This window comes from Rutilus rutilus (genome assembly GCF_951802725.1).
Source record: "Rutilus rutilus genome assembly, chromosome: 22".
In the NCBI taxonomy this organism is placed as follows: domain Eukaryota; kingdom Metazoa; phylum Chordata; class Actinopteri; order Cypriniformes; family Leuciscidae; genus Rutilus; species Rutilus rutilus.
This window is the reverse complement of record NC_140227.1, coordinates 30,330,748-30,352,708: the sequence shown is the minus strand read 5'-3', so window position 1 is coordinate 30,352,708 and position 21,961 is coordinate 30,330,748. Positions and strand designations below refer to the sequence as shown.

The window sequence follows — 21,961 nt, the reverse complement described above, 5'->3', positions numbered from 1 at the left end:
TTAAATTGGAATACTATTTTACAATATTACTGTTTTTGTTTGTATTTTTATCAAATAAATGCAGCCTTGGTGAGCAGAAGAAACTTCTCTGTTATGTGCGCGCCACAGACTGCACGCACGTCCGCTTAGAGTTCCGCCTTTTGCCTTCCGTCAATATTACGTTATTAGAAAAATATTTTTTTAGAGAATCGATTTTTTGACATTTGTGAATCGATTCAGAATCGTCCACGTCCGCATCGCGATGCATCTAAGAATCAATTTTTTCTCCCACCCCTAGATTTCATACAACAGGTTAATAAACAGTTACAATTAAGTCACTTACATTATAGATGCAATGTTGACTGTTTTTGTTCTGTTTCAGCAGCGAAAATAGTTAAACAAAGATCCCGGCAGAACCATCACGTATCACGTGTTTTCTCATAACTGAACGATTCAGCATTTTTAACGAATCGGTTGACTCAAAGATTGAATGATCAATCCATAAACATCTGTCTTAATCATGATCGACTCATTCGAACGAATCGTTTGAACGAATGAATCAATGACTCGCTTATTAAGATGGATGCCTGGCGACACCTAATGGCGGTTTAGTGTTGTTTAAAAGCATCATTCTTTCCCACATGTGTGTGATTTGTGTGTGCAACATTATCATTATTTTTCTTTCACTATTATATTAGCGATTTAAAAGCACCCACTCGTGTCACACGTCGATTAACCGGTGGGAAAATATCCTCAGACACATACCTAATAAATGTATATTTAAATACAATATTGGCCTACCTGGTAAAAAGTTTTATATACTATTTTGATGTCCTTTTGGACACAAGAGGGCAGTATAGCCCTATGTTTGCTTTTTTGTTGAACCAAATAGCACTAAATAGCCTGTTTTTAACTTTTTCATTCTTCTTGAATTGCAAAAACAGAATAAAATGGGTTTAGTTGTGATATTTGTATACTTTTATATAGAAATAAATGGTATATAATTACATTTTTAGAAGATTTTTACTTTAATCCCTCGCCATAGCAAAACCGTTTGAGATATTTATTATCCATTCACAATTTAGCATATTTAATGTAGTTTCATCATGTTGAAAAAGTTTGGTACGAATAAAATAAATAGTTTAAGAGGAGTGGCTAAAAATTCAGAGGCTGATTTTGCAAAAAAATCCACATTCAGACCAAAATATCTGACTTCCTGATGGCCAGAGCTATTGAATGTAAATTAGAAAGTTGTCCGGCTTGATGAGAACAATATAGAAACTATTTTTTCTTTACTGTAGTTAAAAGTAACCCCCCCACTTTTGTCAAAAGCATGTTGAAAGTGACACACTTCCTGCTGCCAGTTGGTGGCGCTATAACTTTGACTCACAATAGCTACATCCATCTGATCGGCCTCTTACCACGAACACACTGCTGAAGTTTCATCAAGATCAGTTAATGTATGCAGAAGTTATTCCACTTCCGTGTTTCTCTTTTCTCGCCATAAATTCGATTCCTCGCCATAGCCAAACCGTTCGAGATATCAAAAATCCGTCCGCAATTTAGCATCCTCAAAGTCTTGACTACATGCACACCGAGTTTGAAGGGGACACGGTGAATTTTCTAGGAGGAGTATTTCACATTCCACAACAAGCGTTTTCCAAACAACCCATAATAGCCGACTTCCTGTTGGGCTGGCGTAAAACTTGACCGGGGTAAAGTTGTTCGGCCCGATGAGATCTATATGTGTACCGAGTTTCATATTAATTCATGCGAGCGTGTTTGATATATGGATCAAGTTTTAGAACCCCGTTCAAGGGGGCGCTGTTGAGCCCCCCAGCCACGCCCGGGTACCAGCTTCAGCCCGGCCCTGATGGCCGTGGGTTCTGACCTGTGTGCAAAGTTTCAAGAGTTTTTGAGCACGTTAAGGACCCCAAAAGCCCCTGAAACCTTGATTAACAATATAAAAGCAATAGTCAAATCCCCCCCTCCCCTCACACACACAGAGACACAGAGAGAGGGAGAGAAAATTCTTCAGAAAATCCACATTCAAACCAAAATATCTCTCTTCCTGTTGGTCGGAGGTAGTTAATGTCAATTAGAAAGTTGTCCGTCTTGATGAGAACAATACACATACCAAGTTTTGTTGCTGTTGATAAAACTAACCCCCCCACTTATGACTAAAGGTGGCGCTACTGAGCCCCTCACCACGCCCGTTTCTGAAACTTTGCACATGTCTACGGGCTAATAAATGTAATGTGTCTGTCGAGTTTCATCCAATTTCAAGTATGTTAAGAGTCTCAAAAGCATCAAAAAAGAATATTAAAGTTTGAAGCGTTGCCATGGCAACAGTATTAAAGATATCAAAAATCCTTTCACAGGTCTACATCTGCCGTGTGTTTACATTATACACATAAAGTTTGAAGCAAATCGGGTAAAAATAAGAGGGTGATTTCAAAGCATTTTGAAAGTGACACACTTCCTGCTGCCAGTTGGTGGCGCTATAACTTTGACTCACAATAGTCACATCCATGTGATCGGCCTCTTACAACGAACACACTGCGGAAGTTTCATCAAGATCAGTTAATGTATGCAGAAGTTATAACACACTTCCTGTTTATCTTTTCTCGCTATAAATTCGTTTCATCGCCACGGCCAAACCGTTCGAGATATCAAAAATCCGTCCGCAATTTAGCATCCTCAATGTCTTGACTTCATGCTGACCGAGTTTGGTGTGGATCGGATCAATTCCCTAGGAGGAGTACATTAAATTCCACAGCATGCGTTTTTCAAACAACCCATAATAGCTGACTTCCTGTTGGGCAGAGCTAATAACTTAGAGTGCGAAAGTTGTTCGGCCCGATGAGATCTATATGTGTACCGAGTTTCATACTAATACGTTCTTGTATGTGTCCAAGATTTAAGATTGTGTTCTAGGGGGCGCTGTTGAGCCCCCCTGCCACGCCCCGGTACCAGCTTCAGCCCGGCCCTAATGGCCGCGGGTTCTGACCTACGTGCAAAGATTCATGAGTTTTTGAGCACGTTAAAGGCCCCAAAAGCCCCCGAACCCTTGAAGAACAATAATAATAATAATAAATATAGCTGCGAGCAGCGATTGCGGGCCCAAGCCGGTGGCACCGCCACCCCGGTGCCTTTAGTTACCTAAAGGCACCGGGGATGGCGGTGCCACCGGCTTTGGCCCTCCAAGTGCACTTATATATATACGTATATATATATATATAAATATAAGACAGAAAATTTTAGTTGTCTTACCTTATTCTGATTTTATGATACACCCAAAATATTCCACAACAAATCCTTTAAATTTAATGTAAAAATAAAAACGAAAGTAAGCAGTGTTGGTCTCACGTAACCCTCTCATTAGAATCAAAATGTTTCAATATTTGCGATGTATTTGGATGCTAAACTATTCTTTATTATAGGCTTTGTACTTCACTCGTGTTCCAATATCGATGGAAAAAATCATCCTCTTCACACGCGCAAAAATGTTCTTGGAAACATCACAGTGGAGCTCTGCTTACTGTGAATGGTACAGATTGTACTACTGACTATTTAAACAGAGCAGTGTAATTCGTTTATGTTAGGTTGAGTATTTTTATTATTATATTGTATTAGGGCTATAATGAATGTCAAGATTGCAATTCTGGAATGTGTGTGTGACGCGGTTGCGGTTGAACAGTGGACACAAAAACATAAATAAAATGTTTTAGTTAATTCCTACATCCATAGGAATAAATTGAAAATGCTCGCTCTACTCCGCACCATTATCAATGTCTGTGCGGACGTCTGTATTTTACTAGTATATAGTATACTATAGTTAGCGATTTAAAAGCGCTCAGTGGTGTCACACGTCGATTAACCGGTGGGAAAATGTTATCACAGTCACATCCCTAATATATTTATATATAAATACAATAGGCCTACCTGAAAGAGAATTTTACTTGCCCGACCAGAGTATAGCCTGATTAGAACGTCAATAACAAAAAAATAACTTGGGAATCACTAAAACGAGAGATTATTCTAATTTCATTACATTCATTTTAAGTTGCAATCATCAGTTAATAATAAATGTATTACTGATCAATGGTAACAAGGTTGCACTGCTGAGGCTCATGCTGCTTCTCCAGGAGAATTGTAAACAAATGAGCGCAGCACACAAAAAAGCAACCCAGTTAACAACATACTGACTATAAAAATTACAAATATGGAGTTTTTATATATTTTATAACATATGATAGAGTTAAGCAACCTCACTTGACGAGTAGGCAACTATTTCCTGAATACAATCACGATTGAAACTGTGACATTGATTTCATACAACAGGTTAATAAACAGTTACAATTAAGTCACTTACATTTTAGATGCAATATTGACTGTTTTTGTTCTGTTTCAGCAGCAAAAATAGTTAAACAAAGATCACAGCAACTTGTTTTCTCATTACTGAATGATTCAGCATTTTGAAACGAATCACTTGACTCAAAGATTCAATGGTCAATCCATAAACATCTGTCTCAATCATGAATGACTCAGTCATTGGAACGAATCATTTGAACGAATGAATCAATGACTCGCTCATTAAGATGGTCGCCTGGCGACACCTAATGGCGGTTTAGTGTTATGTTTAAAAGTATCATTCTTTCCAACGTGCACCATTATCAATGTCCGTGCGGACGTCCGTTTTTTTACTTTCACTTTTATATTAGCGATTTAAAAGCACCCACTCGTGTCACACGTCGATTAACCGGTGGGAAAATATCCTCAGACACATACCTAATAAATGTATATTTAAATACAATATTGGCCTACCTGGTAAAAAGTTTTATATACTATTTTGATGTCCTTTTGGACACAAGAGGGCAGTATAGCCCTATGTTTGCTTTTTTGTTGAACCAAATAGCACTAAATAGCCTGTTTTTAACTTTTTCATTCTTCTTGAATTGCAAAAACAGAATAAAATGGGTTTAGTTGTGATATTTGTATACTTTTATATAGAAATAAATGGTATATAATTACATTTTTAGAAGATTTTTACTTTAATCCCTCGCCATAGCAAAACCGTTTGAGATATTTATTATCCATTCACAATTTAGCATATTTAATGTAGTTTCATCATGTTGAAAAAGTTTGGTACGAATAAAATAAATAGTTTAAGAGGAGTGGCTAAAAATTCAGAGGCTGATTTTGCAAAAAAATTCACATTCAGACCAAAATATCTGACTTCCTGATGGCCAGAGCTATTGAATGTAAATTAGAAAGTTGTCCGGCTTGATGAGAACAATATACAAACTATTTTTTCTTTACTGTAGTTAAAAGTAACCCCCCCACTTTTGTCAAAAGCATGTTGAAAGTGACACACTTCCTGCTGCCAGTTGGTGGCGCTATAACTTTGACTCACAATAGCTACATCCATCTGATCGGCCTCTTACCACGAACACACTGCTGAAGTTTCATCAAGATCAGTTAATGTATGCAGAAGTTATTCCACTTCCGTGTTTCTCTTTTCTCGCCATAAATTCGATTCCTCGCCACAGCCAAACCGTTGGAGATATCAAAAATCCGTCCGCAATTTAGCATCCTCAAAGTCTTGACTACATGCCCACCGAGTTTGAAGGGGACACGGTGAATTTTCTAGGAGGAGTATTTCACATTCCACAGCAAGCGTTTTCCAAACAACCCATAATAGCCGACTTCCTGTTGGGCTGGCGTAAAACTTGACCGGGGTAAAGTTGTTCAGCCCGATGAGATCTATATGTGTACCGAGTTTCATATTAATTCATGCGAGCGTGTTTGATATATGGATCAAGTTTTAGAACCCCGTTCAAGGGGGCGCTGTTGAGCCCCCCAGCCACGCCCGGGTACCAGCTTCAGCCCGGCCCTGATGGCCGTGGGTTCTGACCTGTGTGCAAAGTTTCAAGAGTTTTTGAGCACGTTAAGGACCCCAAAAGCCCCTGAAACCTTGATTAACAATTTAAAAGCAATAGTCAAATCCCCCCCTCCCCTCACACACACACAGACACAGAGAGAGGGAGAGAAAATTCTTCAGAAAATCCACATTCAAACCAAAATATCTCTCTTCCTGTTGGTCAGAGATGGTTCATGTAAATTAGAAAGTTGTCCGTCTTGATGAGAACAATACACATACCAAGTTTTGTGATTCTAGGAAAAACTAAACCCCCATTTTTGACTAAAGGTGGCGCTACTGAGCCATTCCACCACCCCCGTTTCTGAAACTTTGCACATGTCTACTGGCTAATAAATGTGATGTGTCTGTTGAGTTTCATGCAATTTCAAGTATGTTAAGAGTCTCAAAAGCATCAAAAAAGAATATTAAAGTTTGATGCGTTGCCACGGCAACAGTATCTAAGATATCAATAATCCTTTCACAGGTTTACATCTGCCGTGTGTCTACATTGTACACTTAAAGTTTGAAGCAAATCGGGTAAAAATAAGACACTGATTTCAAAGCATTTTGAAAGTGATGTACTTCCTGCTGCCTGTTGGTGGCGCTATAACTTTGACTCACAATAGTCACATCTGTGCGATCGGCCTCTTACAACGAACACACTGCTGAAGTTTCATCAAGATCAGTTAATGTATGCAGAAGTTATAACACACTTCCTGTTTCATTTTTTCGCCATAAATTTGTTTCCTCGCCACGGCCAAACCGTTTGAGATATCAAAAATCCGTCCGCAATTTAGCATCCTCAATGTCTTGACTTCATGCACACCGAGTTTGGAGGCGAATCGATGAATTCCCTAGGAGGAGTACATTAAATTCCACAGCATGCGTTTCCAAACAACGCTAAATAGCCAACTTCCTGTTTGGCTGGCGTAAAACTTAGAGCACGAAAGTTGTTCGGCCCGATGAGATCTATATGTGTACCGAGTTTCATATCATTACATGCAAGTGTGTTTGATTTATGGACAAGTGTTCGGATCCCGTTCCAGGGGGCGCTGTTGAGCCCCGCTGCCACGCCCGGGTACCAGCTTCAGCCCGGCCCTGATGGCCGCAGGTTCTGACCTGTGTGCAAAGTTTCAAGAGTTTTCGAGCACGTTAAGGGCCCCAAAAGCCCCTGAAACCTTGAAACACACTGAAATCAATTGGAAATTCCCTCCCACCCCTCACACACACAGAGACAGAGAGAGAGAGAGAGAAAATTCTCCAAAAAATCACATTCAAACCAAAATATCTGACTTCCTGTTGCTCTCAGCTAATAAGTGTGAATTAGAAAGTTGTCCGGTTTAATGAGAACAATATACATAGCGAGTTTAGTGACTCTATGTAAAACTAAGCCCCCATTTTTGACTAAAGGTGGCGCTACTGAGCCCCTCACCACGCCCGTTTCTGAAACTTTGCACATGTCTACTGGCTAATAAATGTGATGTGTCTGTCGAGTTTCATGCAATTTCAAGTATGTTAAGAGTCTCAAAAGCATCAAAAAAGAATATTAAAGTTTGATGCGTTGCCACGGCAACAGTATCTAAGATATAAATAATCCTTACACAGGTCTACATCTGCCGTGTGTCTACATTGTACACCTAAAGTCTGAAGCAAATCGGGTAAAAATAAGAGGGTGATTTCAAAGCATTTTGAAAGTGACGCACTTCCTGCTGCCAGTTGGTGGCGCTATAACTTTGACTCACAATAGTCACATCCATGTGATCGGCCTCTTACAACGAACACACTGCGGAAGTTTCATCAAGATCAGTTAATGTATGCAGAAGTTATAACACACTTCCTGTTTATCTTTTCTCGCTATAAATTCGTTTCATCGCCACGGCCAAACCGTTCGAGATATCAAAAATCCGTCCGCAATTTAGCATCCTCAATGTCTTGACTTCATGCTGACCGAATTTGGTGTGGATCGGATCAATTCCCTAGGAGGAGTACATTAAATTCCACAGCATGCGTTTTTCAAACAACCCATAATAGCTGACTTCCTGTTGGGCAGAGCTAATAACTTAGAGTGCGAAAGTTGTTCGGCCCGATGAGATCTATATGTGTACCGAGTTTCATACTAATACGTTCTTGTATGTGTCCAAGATTTAAGATTGTGTTCTAGGGGGCGCTGTTGAGCCCCCCTGCCACGCCCGGGTACCAGCTTCAGCCCGGCCCTAATGGCCGCGGGTTCTGACCTGCGTGCAAAGTTTCATGAGTTTTTGAGCACGTTAAAGGCCCCAAAAGCCCCCGAACCCTTGAAGAACAATAATAATAATAATAATAATAATCCTAACGAAAACAATAGGGCCTTCGCCCCTTCAGGGCTTGGGCCCTAATAATCCTAACGAAAACAATAGGGCCTTCGCCCTTTCAGGGCTTGGGCCCTAATAATAAATAATCCTACCGGAAACAATAGGGCCTTCGCCCTTTCAGGGCTTGGGCCCTAATAATGTCATTTTGATTATCAAAGATGAGTTTTAAGGGATATAGTTATTGACTGCAGGGGGACTTTAAGAGGTTGTAAAATCACTGTAACACAATCTCACGTGGCTTATTACTTTATTCGCCGTACCTGACCAATGCCAACACTGTGTCTGAAGATTCTGCCGGTGACGGCGCCATGACCACCAACGCTTCCCCCAGCAACACAAGCTCCCATAACATCTGGATATGAAAAAACACTGGATAGAAACACCTGCAACATGAGAAACAGTGAAAACAGCAAACAGTTACAGGACAGATCAACATCAAACTAATGGATGCTGAAATGAAAAGGTTTTGTTATAACTTAACACCACATGCATGATTTTTACAGATTAAGTGTATAAACATGCAGGTGAAACTCGAAAAATTAGAATATCGTCCAAAAGTTCATTTATTTCAGTAATTCAACTTAAAAGGTGAAACTAATATATTATATAGACTCATTACATGCAAAGTGAGATATTTCAAGCCTTTATTTGTTATAATTTTGATGATAATGGCTTATAGCTTACGAAAAATTTCACATTTTTTAATTTTGGAATGAAATTAATACTTTTATTCACCAAGGATGCATTAAATTGATCAAAGGTGACAGTAAATGCATTTATAATGTTACAAAAAACTTCGGTAACACTTTATTTGACAGTGTCCTTGTTACATATGCTACATGTACTTACCATAGTAATAACAGCAAATGATGCATAATTACATGCAACTAACCCTCAACCAAACCCTAATCCTACCCTAACCCTATAGTAAGTACATGTAGTTCATTATTATTACTCAGTAGCCTACTTAAATATATAATTACACTGTAACAATGACACCTTAAAATAAAGTGTAACCAAAACTTCTATTTGATATAAATGCTGTTCTTTCTATTTACCAAATAAAAAAATAAATAAAAAAAAAACGTATCACAGTTTCTACAAAAATATGAAGCAGCAACAACTGTTTTTAACACTGATAACAAGAATAAGAAACGTTTCTTGAATGTTTATCAGAATGATTTCTGAAGGATCATGTGACATTGAAGACTGGAGTAATGATGCTGAAAAGTCAGCTTTGATCACAGGAATACCTATATATTCAAATAGAAAACAGTTGTTTAAATTGCTAATAATATTTCACTGTTTTTACTGATCAAATAAATGCAGCATTGATGAGCACGACCCCAAACTTTTGAATGTCCGTGCACTTTTCCCAGCTACCAACAGGAGGCCCCAGAGGACAAGCAATACACAAATCCAGCCCAACCATGAACTACAGTACACTATGTCCCAGTCACAGTAGCACACACACTAAATGTGCTTTACCTGAAGAGATCTACTTCATGGACGGTCGGCAAGACAATGGACACCAGACTGTCGCTCTGCGAATAAAAGATCAGACTCCATTACGTAAGAGCAAACTCTGCAGAAATGACACATCGCCTACAGGCCTGGCAGAGGCAATGCTTTTCATACCGGTGTGGACTGGACGAGCTGAGACGTTCCAGGCTTGTCATAACATGTGGGGATGCGTAGCTGAGGAGAGCAGATGGCAGCGTTCGTTAATAAAGTGCACTGGAGTTTCACACACTTGGCTAGTATCTCACAAAGATTACCTTCATGACCACACCCATGATGGGGAGCGTAAGAATCTTCCCTGGGCACGGCGTGGGCCACCGGTCGATGTCATTGCAAGCTTTAACGCAAAAACAAAAACAATAATTAACAGATAGAGGTCAACAATACATCATATTTTGCTACGCAGTTCCTGTGTTTTTGAGTTGCTGCTGCATGATATTCTGGTGCACTGCGAAAAATGCTTTTCTTACTCAGTATTTTTGTCTTGTTTCCAGTCCAAATATCAAACATTTCTTAAATCAAGATGCATTTACTAAAGTAGTAAAATGACATTAGATATTAAGTCTTGTTTTCTGGGGAAATAAATAAAAAGTAAGGGAGTTTTTGCTTAAAACAAGCTAAATTATCTGCCAACGGGGTAAAAAAAATAAAAAAATAATCTTGTTTCTGTTTGAATTAAAGGGATACTCCACGTTTTTTGGAAATAGGCTCATTTTACAACTCCCCCAGAGTTAAACAGTTGAGTTTTAACCGTTTTTGAATCCATTCAGCCGATCTCCGGGTCTGGCGGTACCACTTTTAGCATAGCTTAGCATAGATCATTGAATCGGACAGGACCATTAGCATCTCTCTCAAAAAAAATGACCAAAGAGTTTCGATATTTTTCCATGGTACGGCAGCAAAGTTTCTTGATTATTACGCAGGAATGAGAGTATAGTTCCTAGCCATATCAGCCTAGAAAATCGCAACTTTTCATTTTCCGTCGGTCTTAGTACACGATGTAACTACAGAAGAGTCAAGTTTTAAATAGGAAAAATATCGAAACTCTCTGGTCATTTTTTTGAGAGAGATGCTAATGGTCCTGTCCGATTCAATGATCTATGCTAAGCTATGCTAAAAGTGGTACCGCCAGACCCGGAGTTCGGCTGAATGGATTCGAAAACGGTAAAACTCAACTTTTTAACTCTGGGGGATTTGTAAAATGAGCCTATTTCCAAAAAAAGTGGAGTATCCCTTTAAGCTTATTTTTCTTACCCCATTGGAAGATAATTTAGCTTTTTTTAAGCAAAAACTCACTTAATTTTTTATTTATTTCCCCAGAAAACAGGACATAAAATCTTGTCATTTTACTCATCTAGTATTGATGGGAAACAAGACAAAAATACTATATATAAAAAAAAATACTACAAAAAGCAAGAAAAGCATTTTTTGCAGTGTGGCAAGATTTGCTGGGAAGTGTTGCATTGTGGTTGTGGTTGATTACAACCATTACAAGTGAAAAGCACCAGCTCCTTTTTTTTTTTTTTTGCTCGTTTTCTTTCCACCACACAAACGTCCAATCAAGTTGCAGGATGAGTTAAGCAAGTTTCGTATACATGATGATTTTTGAAATGTTCCTAGCAATGGTCCTAATAATGATGCTTGATTTTGCAAAGAACACTAATGATGCAGAGTTTGATTTGTTATCCATGTTTTCAGGACTCACCGGCCTCTAAACACGGCTCCTGCTTCTCAAAGTACTCCGGGGCGATGAGCTTCAGCAAAGAGTGGAAGAAGGTCACGTACGGCAGCTTGCTGATGAGGACCAGCGACTGGAGGAGAGACACACATGCATACATGATGAGAGAAAGGTCATGAAGTTCACAAATCCTCTCAGGATACAGGACAGAACACAACAGACGAGATCTTAAAGGAATAGTTCGGCTAAAAAAATAAAACTTCATGCTGCTTCAAAACTCTAGGACTTGTTTCTTTCATGATATAGAAACAAAAGTACATTCACACATTCGCATAAAGTGGTTTTAAGACACATTAATGTGTGATTTTAGTCATTTCTGGAGCTTGATTTCATTGTGTGGAAAAGGAACCGTACATCATCATTGATCCATCAGACTTCTATGGCTCATATAGTATGATATGGCGAGAATATGGAGCTTATACTCCCAAAAAAAACATAAATTTTATTAAGAGACCCAAACTAAGCAAAAATATGCAATTTTGTGCAAATTCTGATATTTATATGGTCAAAAAGTAAGATGAAATTCTAATAGCTTGTAATGTAAATCAATTAGATCTTTTTAACACTAATGCAGACGCTTACAATATTAAATGCATATAAATATCAGTCGTCACTACACATCTGCCAATAGTTTTATGATCAAAGCTCTGTAGTTAAAACATATAAATCAATGCAATACAATGATGAAATCAAAAACCTGATGGATCATATTTGATTAAAAAATTATGTATGGATAATGTTCATCTTAAAAAACATTACTAATAATATAAAAGTTATTCTTATGTTTACTTCATAAAAATCAGTAAATATTTCACAGCAAAAGGGCACGTGAACCACAAGCTGAAGGTGTACATTTGTACAATTACACTAACAGGACATTTACTTGCTTAAAATGTATTAACTATCAAATTAGACGACAGAAGGCATGTGGTAGATTGTGCGTGACATATTTTCAGCAACGTTTTGATCATGTTGATCATTCAGAGGCTTTATAATTTTGTGCATCAAATATGATCGAGTAGGCTTTATAGAGTTAAGGACCAAACGTAGATGCATCAGAAATCAGTTGGAAGTGGAAAAACAACAACTGTAGAGTAGCTAACATCGTGCCGTTAGCAAAGAAAACAAACTGGGTTGTGTCGGCTCATGTCAGAAACCACAGCGTTTTATAGAAGCTCAGTGAATCACATCAAGAATTGCATAAGAAGCCACAGGGCAGAAAAAGGGTCCCAGAAAGCACCTGTGTCTTCAAAAATAACGAGAATTAAAGGCTCTTGAAAAATTCCAGAACTACCAGTGAATCTCCGCCTCTATTTTTAGGGTGTGAACAACATTCGCGCCGCTGGTGATAGATCAGAATCACACTTCAGAAACCCAGACGCAGGATGCTCGTTGTGGTGTTGGGACTTGTTCAGTGCTGTGCTTGAACGTAGCTGGCAGCAAAGGTAAAGATACTAAAACATGGCAAGCAAACTTGGGACAAAATGAAGCAAAAAACCATTTGAGGCTTCCAGGGTTCCCACACCTTGGTTAACTTCAAATTCAAGGACCTTTCAAGGACTTTCCAGGTCCAATAGCCTCAAATTCAAGGACTTAATTTGGGGACACATTTCAAGCGAGAGCAAGGTTACATTATGTTACACTTGTAAGATACATTGTTACAGTTTTGCGCGCGTGAACATGGCAACGTACAACACAAAGTAACTCACGCAACGCAACGAGTAAATGCGCGTAACTAACGTAAATCAAGCAAGCTAGTGTGCATAGGCCACGAAGTGTTGACGAAATAACATTAGCGGACCGGAGGGAATAATATGTCATTTAAAGAAAACTTCTTGCACAAAATAAATTCAAGCACTTTCAAGGACCAGTATCTATGCATGTTTATTTTCAAAAACTTTCCAGGGCCTTGAAATCTTTTTTTCAGATTCACAAACTTTCAAGGATTTCAAGGACCCGTGGGAACCCTGGGCTTCTCACAGACTAAATGCACCACTTCATTGTGCTCAAATCACTGCGACGCACACCACTCGAACAACGGACGGTGATGACACGTCACGTGCAATTGTTAATATCAGAAAGCTACTTTTTGGGACTTTAGCTTATTCACCGTATCCCCCAGAGTTAGATAAGTCCATACATACCCTTCTCATCTCCGTGCGTGCCGTAACTCTGTCTGACGCACCCACCGCTAGCCTAGCTTAGCACAAAGACTGGAGGTAAACGGCTCCAGCTAGCATACTGCTCCCAATAAGTGACAAAATAACGCCAACATTTTCCTATTTACATGTTGTGATTTGTATAGTCACAGCGTGTACAAATAACAAGGTCACTTGAGACACAGCCATCTTCTAACTGTATACACACTGGGAACTATATTCTCAGAAGGCGAAGCACTGCTACTTGGGCGGAGTGATTTACTCGCAGCGCCTGAGAAGCCCCTTGGTGAGGAGCAGAGAGTTCGCTCAGAGTTGGAGTAAATCACTCCGCAGAAGTAGCAGTGCTTCGCCTTCTGAGAATATAGTTCCGAGTATGTATACGGTTAAAAGATGGCTGTGTCTCATGTGACCTTGTTATTTGTACACGCTGTGACTATACAAATCACAACATAGGAATATTTTGTCACTTATTGGGAGCAGTATGCTAGCTGGAGCCGTTTACCTCCAGTCTTTGTGCTAAGCTAGGCTAGCGGTGGGTGCGTCAGACAGAGTTACGGCACGCACGGAGATGAGAAGGGTATGTATGGACTCAGTGGTTCTCAACTCCAGTCCTCGTGACCCACTGCTCTGCACATTTTGTATGTCTCTCTTATCTGACACACTCAGTTCAGTTCATGGAGTCTCTCCTAATGAGCTGATGATCTGGTTCAGGTGTGTTAAATAAGGGAGACATACAAAATGTGCAGAGCAGTGGGTCACGAGGACTGGAGTTGAGAAACACTGTGGACTTATCTAACTCTGGGGGATACGGTGAACAAGCTAAAGTCCCAAAAAGTCGCCGTGTTCCTTTAACACAGACAATGGCTGAGGGAGTGACAGTAAATTTGACATCTTTCTCTCTTCTGACGAACGTAATTAAAGCCTCTGTATTTTTTCTTTATGAAAGTTGTGGGAACACTATCATAGATTTTTTCTTTTGCTATTTGAGAAATGGAAACTCGAAAAAACATAGCTGTAGTCTCTCGGTCATGGTTATAGAGCGCAGGATTCATTTTCTTCCAAGGGAAATTGATTTTTAACGATACACACACTATAATGCTTTAACGAGCATTATGTGTGCTTATTAAAGCATTTTCCGTTCATTTCTCTATGGGAGAAATGTATGGAAAAAACACTGTTGCACACGACTTGTGCTTCTGAGAACCCTGGAAATGTGAAAAGGGTCCATATGAGTAGATGACAGGAACATAATGTGTATAAATTATGACATAATGTGCACCGAAGTGCCAGGAATTAGCTCTAGGGTGGGTGAAACACAAATTGCTTCTTTGGAGTTGTTTGTTGCACTGCCAGAGGCAAACTGCATGTTACAACAACTACCAAACATCACTTTAAATCCGTCACCTCCCTGATCAACTCAATGTCTGTCATGAGGCATCAGGTTCAAGGTGAGGGTCAAATCATCGTGGTCGTACCTTCTGAAAGTAGCCCCTCTTGAGCGACTTGTCTCGCACCTGTCTGAAGTACACGTACCCGTAGTAGTAACCCTGATCTCTCTGTGGGAAAGAAGAAAAACATGCACATTTCCTATTAGTTGTGATGACATGCAGGGTTTGAATATGAACTTTTGGCTACTAAATCTGTAAATTACTGGCCATTCAGAACTTCTACTAGCCAAAAAAAGATGAAGAAATACACCAGATTAACTAGGTCACAGCATATATATTGATTTCATACATTAAGGCGAGACACTACAGGTGAATAGGGTAAAATTTTTAAATAATAGATATCACCATGAAACTTCCTCAGTTGATTACTTACACAAGTATATAAAAAAAATTATTACAAGTTTTAGAATTTGTATGTTTTATTATGCAAATTAGGCATTATCTCATTAAATATGCACGATTTTGCATATATTTTCGGTAGATAGATCTGAACATATAAAGCCAGGTGCAAAATTATGTTTTCATTTTGTTTACACACAAGAGGAAAAAAAAATTCAGAGGGATTTCAGGATATATGCTTTCATTACCTGGGAAATCAAAATATACTGTCCATAGCCTTAAAAAACTGATTTTGGCCATTTTTTTTTATTAAAATGTCACATAAATCAGGCCAGGAATAATTTATTAACAAATCCCTCTGAAAATATGTTCAGAATACTGCTAAGTGTATAACTGGAAAGTTTGGTGTACACAGGTGCCACATAGGCTGAGATGTTTGTACTGGAGAATGAAAAACTCATTTTGAGAAAACATCAGTTAAAGATTTAAACAGCTCTAAATGAGATTTCGTCATTAGCTTTAAATCCCCCTCTGGACATTCACGATTGGTTACTGATAGAAAGGAAATGCCCATATTTGGGTTACATAGCGTTGTGCAGGAGACTCAGAGCTTTACAGCGATACCGGTCATGACCGACTTCAGTGAACAGACGGATCTCGGCGTGTCGCGCTGGAATGCTAACTTCTTGGTAAATTAGGGAGAAACTTACTGCCGCAAGTAAACAAAATGTCATAAAATAAACATCTTAATGTATATTTTCAACGTTTTCTTTATAGCAGCTTGAAAGAACACATATTGAAGGAGTAAACTAGCCCAAAATCTCAAAACTGACCACTGCATGAAAAATAAATGTTTTTGCCTGCCGTGTCTCGCCTTAATTTCTTATTCAAACAAAATCCTGTCATCCAGCCATCGCCTCTCTTCCTCTTTCATCCTCATCGTTTTCAGCAAAGATTCTGGTTGGACGGATCAATACAGGACAAAGAACATCAAAAAAAATGTGGGATGCTGGAAAATAACAATGTATCAAGTAAGCCAGATATGAGCAGATTCTGTGCAATACGCTGCGTTTAATATTTCATGATGACTCACGAGTTTGAGTATTTGGACTAAATCTGCGCAGTTTTGGCTTACATGAACTTTCCCAGCAAAGTGAGTCAACATAATAAGTAACATGCCAAATTGGCAAGTGATTTAACAGCGTTACCCACCACAGTTTTAACCGCATTCGACAGGTGTTAATTTCAAACCACTGATGACATGTAACAAATTACTTGCAGAAGTATTTTAGTGATATGATGATTAATTTAGGGCAGTGGTTCTCAAACCTGTCCCCTCGCCACTGCACATCTGGCATGTCTACCTCATCAGACACACCCAATTCAAGTCAGGCAGTTTGTACTAATGAGCTGATAAGTTGAATCAGGTGTGGAGACATGCAAAATGTGCAGTGGCGAAGGGTGAGAACCACTGATTTAGGCCCCGTTTACATCACAGACTGTAAAGAAATATGGACGTAGTGTCCGTGACGTCACCTGTAGGTTTCTGAAGACCGCTTTTGAAGCCTAAAGTGGGCGTGGCCGACCGTCGCCATCTTGGTAATGCGTCACTCCCGAATTTACTTATTTTTACAGTCAGACAATTAGCTGAGGTAACGTGACGGCTAACAGACAGCTAATGAAGACTAATGACCACAGCAGCGGGAATCCACCTGTCACTCAAAAGTGGACACACCCTTAAATATGCAGAAATTTAAGGCTTAATATAATTTAAACGGATGAGTTTAACCCCCTCACAGTCGTCATGAAGGGCAGAATTAGCTGTATAGACCAAAGCCACTTTTTGCTCCAGACTGTAAACATGTTTCTTTCTGCTGTAAAGTTGGGCATTTCAACATGGAGGAGATGCAGATTTGACTCACTTTTGCAGCCAGTCGATGAATTTACGTTTAATTCACTTCCGTGTTGGTTTCAAGAGAGAGACAGGGAGGCTGCCGCTTGGTTTACATATGGCCGGCTATTTTCATAAACGGACATTTCACCCTCTCTCCGTTTTCAAAAATAACATCGTGCACACCTGTCAGTTTTCAGAAAAGTGTTAGTTTACACGAAACCCGTGTATATATGCAGTCAAGAGCAAGCCAAACCTGTAGGTGGCAGTGAAACGAGAAGCTCAAGCCCACGTTAGCCAATCAGAATCCTGAAAATAGCAACAAATATAGAGCAGCTGTATTTACAAATGCAAACAACAGACGAAAAGGGTTTGCACCAACATAAATGTGACTGCTACTATTAATGCATCCATGATCACCATAGCCAAATGAAAATGTAAACATAGGTCGCACTTTTGACGCAGGTGCAAGTTCTGTCGCATACTGTGACGTCGGCTGCCTAAAACTCAGTTTTTCTCAGTTTACATGCAAACGAAGATTTCCAAAATCTCCACTCTGGCCGGAGTTTTCAGAAAGAATTGTTTTCAGAGCCGAAGTCTCCGTTTGCGTGTAAACCAAGGGCACAAATGAAGGGAAATGTCTCAGTTTTTCAAAATAACCATGTACGTGTAAACCAAGCGGCAGCCTCCCTGTCTCTCTCTTGAAACCAACACGGAAGTGAATTCAACAGAAATTCATCAACTGGCTGCAAAAGTGAGTCAAATCTGCATCTCCTCCATGTTAAAATGCCCAACTTTACAGCAGAAAAACACACGTTTACAGCCTGGAGCAAAAAGTGGCTTTGGTCTATACAGCTAATGTTGCCCTTCATGACGACTGTGAGGGGGGTGAATATTTTTATAACTCATCCGTTTAAATTATATTAAGCCTTAAATTTCTGCATAATTAAGGGTGTGTCCACTTTTGAGTGACAGGTGGATTCCCGCTGCTGTGGTCATTAGTCATCATTAGCCGTTTGTCTGCTGTTTGTTAGCCGTCACGTCACCTCAGCTCATTGTCTGACTGTAAAAATAAATAAATTCGGGAGTGATGCGTTACCAAGATGGCGACGGTCGGCCACGCCCACTTTAGGCTTCAAAAACTTCTTCTAGTCTTCAGAAACCTACGGGTGACGTCACGGACACTACGTCCATATTTTTTTTACAGTCTGTGGTGTAAACGGGGCCTCAGGGCAATCTGAATGAACAAGGAGCACAGTCAGCACTGACCTTGAGAGAGACCGGCGCATCTCGCTCGAAGTGGTCGAGGAAACATCCGAGTGAAGACTTCCTGCCAGTGGCCTGCCGGAAACGGAAGCAGAACTGCGTGTCCCCCAGACAACCTGTGACCAGAGACACAAACACTCACGTTATCTGCAGAACAACACAGTGCAAATGTGCACAGGCTGAATCAAGGGCGTTTTAAAGAAACAATGTTTTTTTCCCCCAAAACATATCTGACTTATTAACTTCAGCCACAATATTATTTAGTCTGCCAAAACATTGTGTTCTGCATCATCTCTCCAAGGCCAAGGATGCAAAAATGTTCTGCTTTTGTATATTAATAGGCTGCTTTTGTATATTAATAATTGTATTTTGTACGCTAATAGGCTTCAGATTGCATCATAGTACAGCAAAAACTGCACTTGGCATGCTGTATAATAGACAAAAGCTATGAAGACACTTCAAATTGTTGTGAGAGAATGAATATTTGGAATTTTCCATTTCCATCAATATTTCCAGAATTCAAAAAGAGACTTTAAATTTTAAACATGCATGTTAACTAAACCTTTATACTGTCAACTTTTAAGATGAACTAGAAAATATGGCCTCAAAACACAGACTTAAAAGAAACACAACAATAACAGAAAGAGTACATTTTGATTGCATGGGGTCTTTAAAGGTACACTGTGTAATTTCTAGCGGCATCTAGTGGTGAAGTTGCGAACTGCAACCAGCAGAAGTTACGGTGGCCGATAGATGTCGTCGTCGTCTGAGACAGCAGAGAGTAGCCAGTTCAGTAATGAGCTTTCTTTACAAAGGTAAATTAAGAAATTAGGTTTAACTAATTATTCAGTAACGATATGTTATTGCGAATATTATTGTTACTTATTCATCATTGTGTCAGTGTTTTATTCGCTGACTTTAGCTATAGCTTCTTTGCACGAAGAACAACATAGTGACGAAACGCGTTTGTCCATTCAGGGCCACTGTAGAAACATGTCGATGTAAGGAGACCGCGGTGTGTGTGTAGAGAGAATTTGCTCATTCTAAGGTAATAAAAACATAACGATTTATTAAGAAAGGTCTTTATACACCACTGAAAACATTTATGTATATGATATTACATTTCTGTCAACAGATCCTCCTAAATATTAGACAATGCACCTTTAAGCAAATTTAACAGTCAATAAATCACTATAAAAAAAATATTTAATTTTTTTTTTTTTTATAATAATTTTTTTTTTATCTATAAAAAAAAAAAAAAAAAAAAAAAAAATCACACACACACACATTGTATACACATGTATTACAAAATGTATAAGTAATATATATGTATGTGTGTGATAAAAAATATTATGTTATTAATTGTAAATAACATAAAAATAAAATACGATCTTTACTTAATCTGGAGCTCTTCCTATGATCTGCATGTTGTGTAACAAGGAATGACATTTTCAGGTCTTCCAAATATTCTCAAATAACCAAACACAAGATGCAACATCCATAAGTTAAGGAACCATCTGTACATTATCCTAGAAGAACCAACAGGATCATAACTTCAGGCTGTTCTGATGTCCCGGGCCCGACTGCTGCTCCGGTTTAGCTTTGGACAGGCATGTTCATGTGTGTTTGTCTCTATTTCTGGCTTCTCTGCATACAGTGATGTGTGTGTGTGTGTGTGGGCCACCAGGAACAGGGAAGGTGGTTTGAGCGAGTGTGAAACCGGATTACTGGATCTATCTGTGGGCCGTGACTGATGGATTACCTCATCCTCCCCTTTAACCCTTTCCTCAACGCCACGGGAGTCTATAAAAAGCAGCGTTTACACAATATTTAGAGCTAATCCCACTGAACGCAGTTCAGCACACAACAACGTCCAACTACACGCTCGTTACACGCCAGATCTAGAACGCTCATTTAAATAATCCAGCACAAGATGATCAGGACAATCATTAATAATTATGATTTAATCCATAACTAGGGCTACATCTGTTATGATATTTAAAGTGGCCTAAACATGGGAAATACTAAAGGCAAAAAAAAAAATAGGTTGACTAAAATATATCTTTTCAAAAATAGTCACGGTTGTGTGACATCATCATTTACATTTCAATATTTATTCAATACATTGCGATTGATCATTTTTATAATTTTTATAATATTCCCACTACAAGCTCCAGTATAATGTACTTACACTGTAAAAAGAGGTGAACAAAATAAAGATTACTGGAGTATGTTTTACAAGAAAATACTTTTTCAGTCTTTCTTCTTCAAACTTTCACTTAATAATTTATAATATTTTTCTATTTTTTTGTAAAATTTACTAGAAATTTCAGTGAAAATTAAAAAAATGAAAACCGAACACGAGTGAAATAGAAATAAATGCAGTTGGACAAACGTGTAATGTCACGACAGATGCACTTCGTCACATCTGATAGGCTGGCAGGACCTCTGTTGCCACAGCAACCCACATGCTTTTCTCGTGCCTCACCCACAGCATGCGAGAGGACATGTTAACGCACACCAGAAATGTCCATATGCACAGCCTGACCCACACACACTGGCGTCTGACTCTTGGCCCTCCACGGGGAAACTGACGTCTGAGATGAGAGGCATTTTCACAGTGGAGTCAGTGCAACAGTGAGTCACGGGCTTTGAGAACTGGACGCGAGACTCACACGTCAAATCAGGTTTGATCAGGTGTCAACGAACAGACCGTTTACAACAGGATATCCTGTTAGTGTAGAATGTCTCATTCACATGCATTAAAGCACAATAAAATCACTGCATTCTAATGAGTTTACCACGGTTAAAGGGTGTCATTAGGTAGTTCGGGGTCGATACGATTTTTGGCTCAATAAAATACAATGAAACCAGTAATATCAAATATTAGTTATATTCTTTTGTAATAAATTGTAAAGTGGAATTTATTCCTGTGAATTTTCAGCATCATTACTCCAGTCTTCAGTGTCACATGATCCCTCAGAAATCATTCTAATATGATGATTTGATGCTTAAGATTATCAATGTCGAAAAAAAAATTTTTTTTAACTGTGAAACAATTTTCCAGGATAAAGAGAAAGTTCAAAAGAACAGCATTTATTTGAAATAGAATCTTTTTTTTTAAATTCTAAATGTCTTTACTGTCACTTTTGATCAATTTAATGCATTACTGAATAAAAGTATTGATTTCTTCAACAACAAAAAAAATTACTGACATTTTTTTGAATGAGAGTGTATTTGATGAGACCAATTTTGATGTCATGTTCACTTCTACAATGGTAAAATCATTGTATGTGCAAGTAATATGATAAATGACACCAATATTAATATATTTAAATACATGTAT

At 38.8% G+C, this 21,961-nt stretch overlaps 1 protein-coding gene across 1 annotated transcript in view; it reads right to left on the bottom strand.

Annotated features, from left to right (window-relative positions):
- Positions 1–21,961, bottom strand: part of dennd6a (DENN/MADD domain containing 6A) — a 42,811-nt gene that overhangs the window by 16,178 nt on the left and 4,672 nt on the right. The window contains exons 4-10 of the mRNA XM_084394473.1: positions 18,619–18,731; positions 15,147–15,227; positions 11,480–11,585; positions 10,032–10,111; positions 9,892–9,951; positions 9,742–9,797; positions 8,514–8,636 (exon numbers count right to left, since the gene is read on the bottom strand). Of these exons, the coding sequence (XP_084250599.1) occupies positions 8,514–8,636; positions 9,742–9,797; positions 9,892–9,951; positions 10,032–10,111; positions 11,480–11,585; positions 15,147–15,227; positions 18,619–18,731 (619 nt within the window). The remainder of the gene's footprint in view (positions 1–8,513; positions 8,637–9,741; positions 9,798–9,891; positions 9,952–10,031; positions 10,112–11,479; positions 11,586–15,146; positions 15,228–18,618; positions 18,732–21,961) is intronic.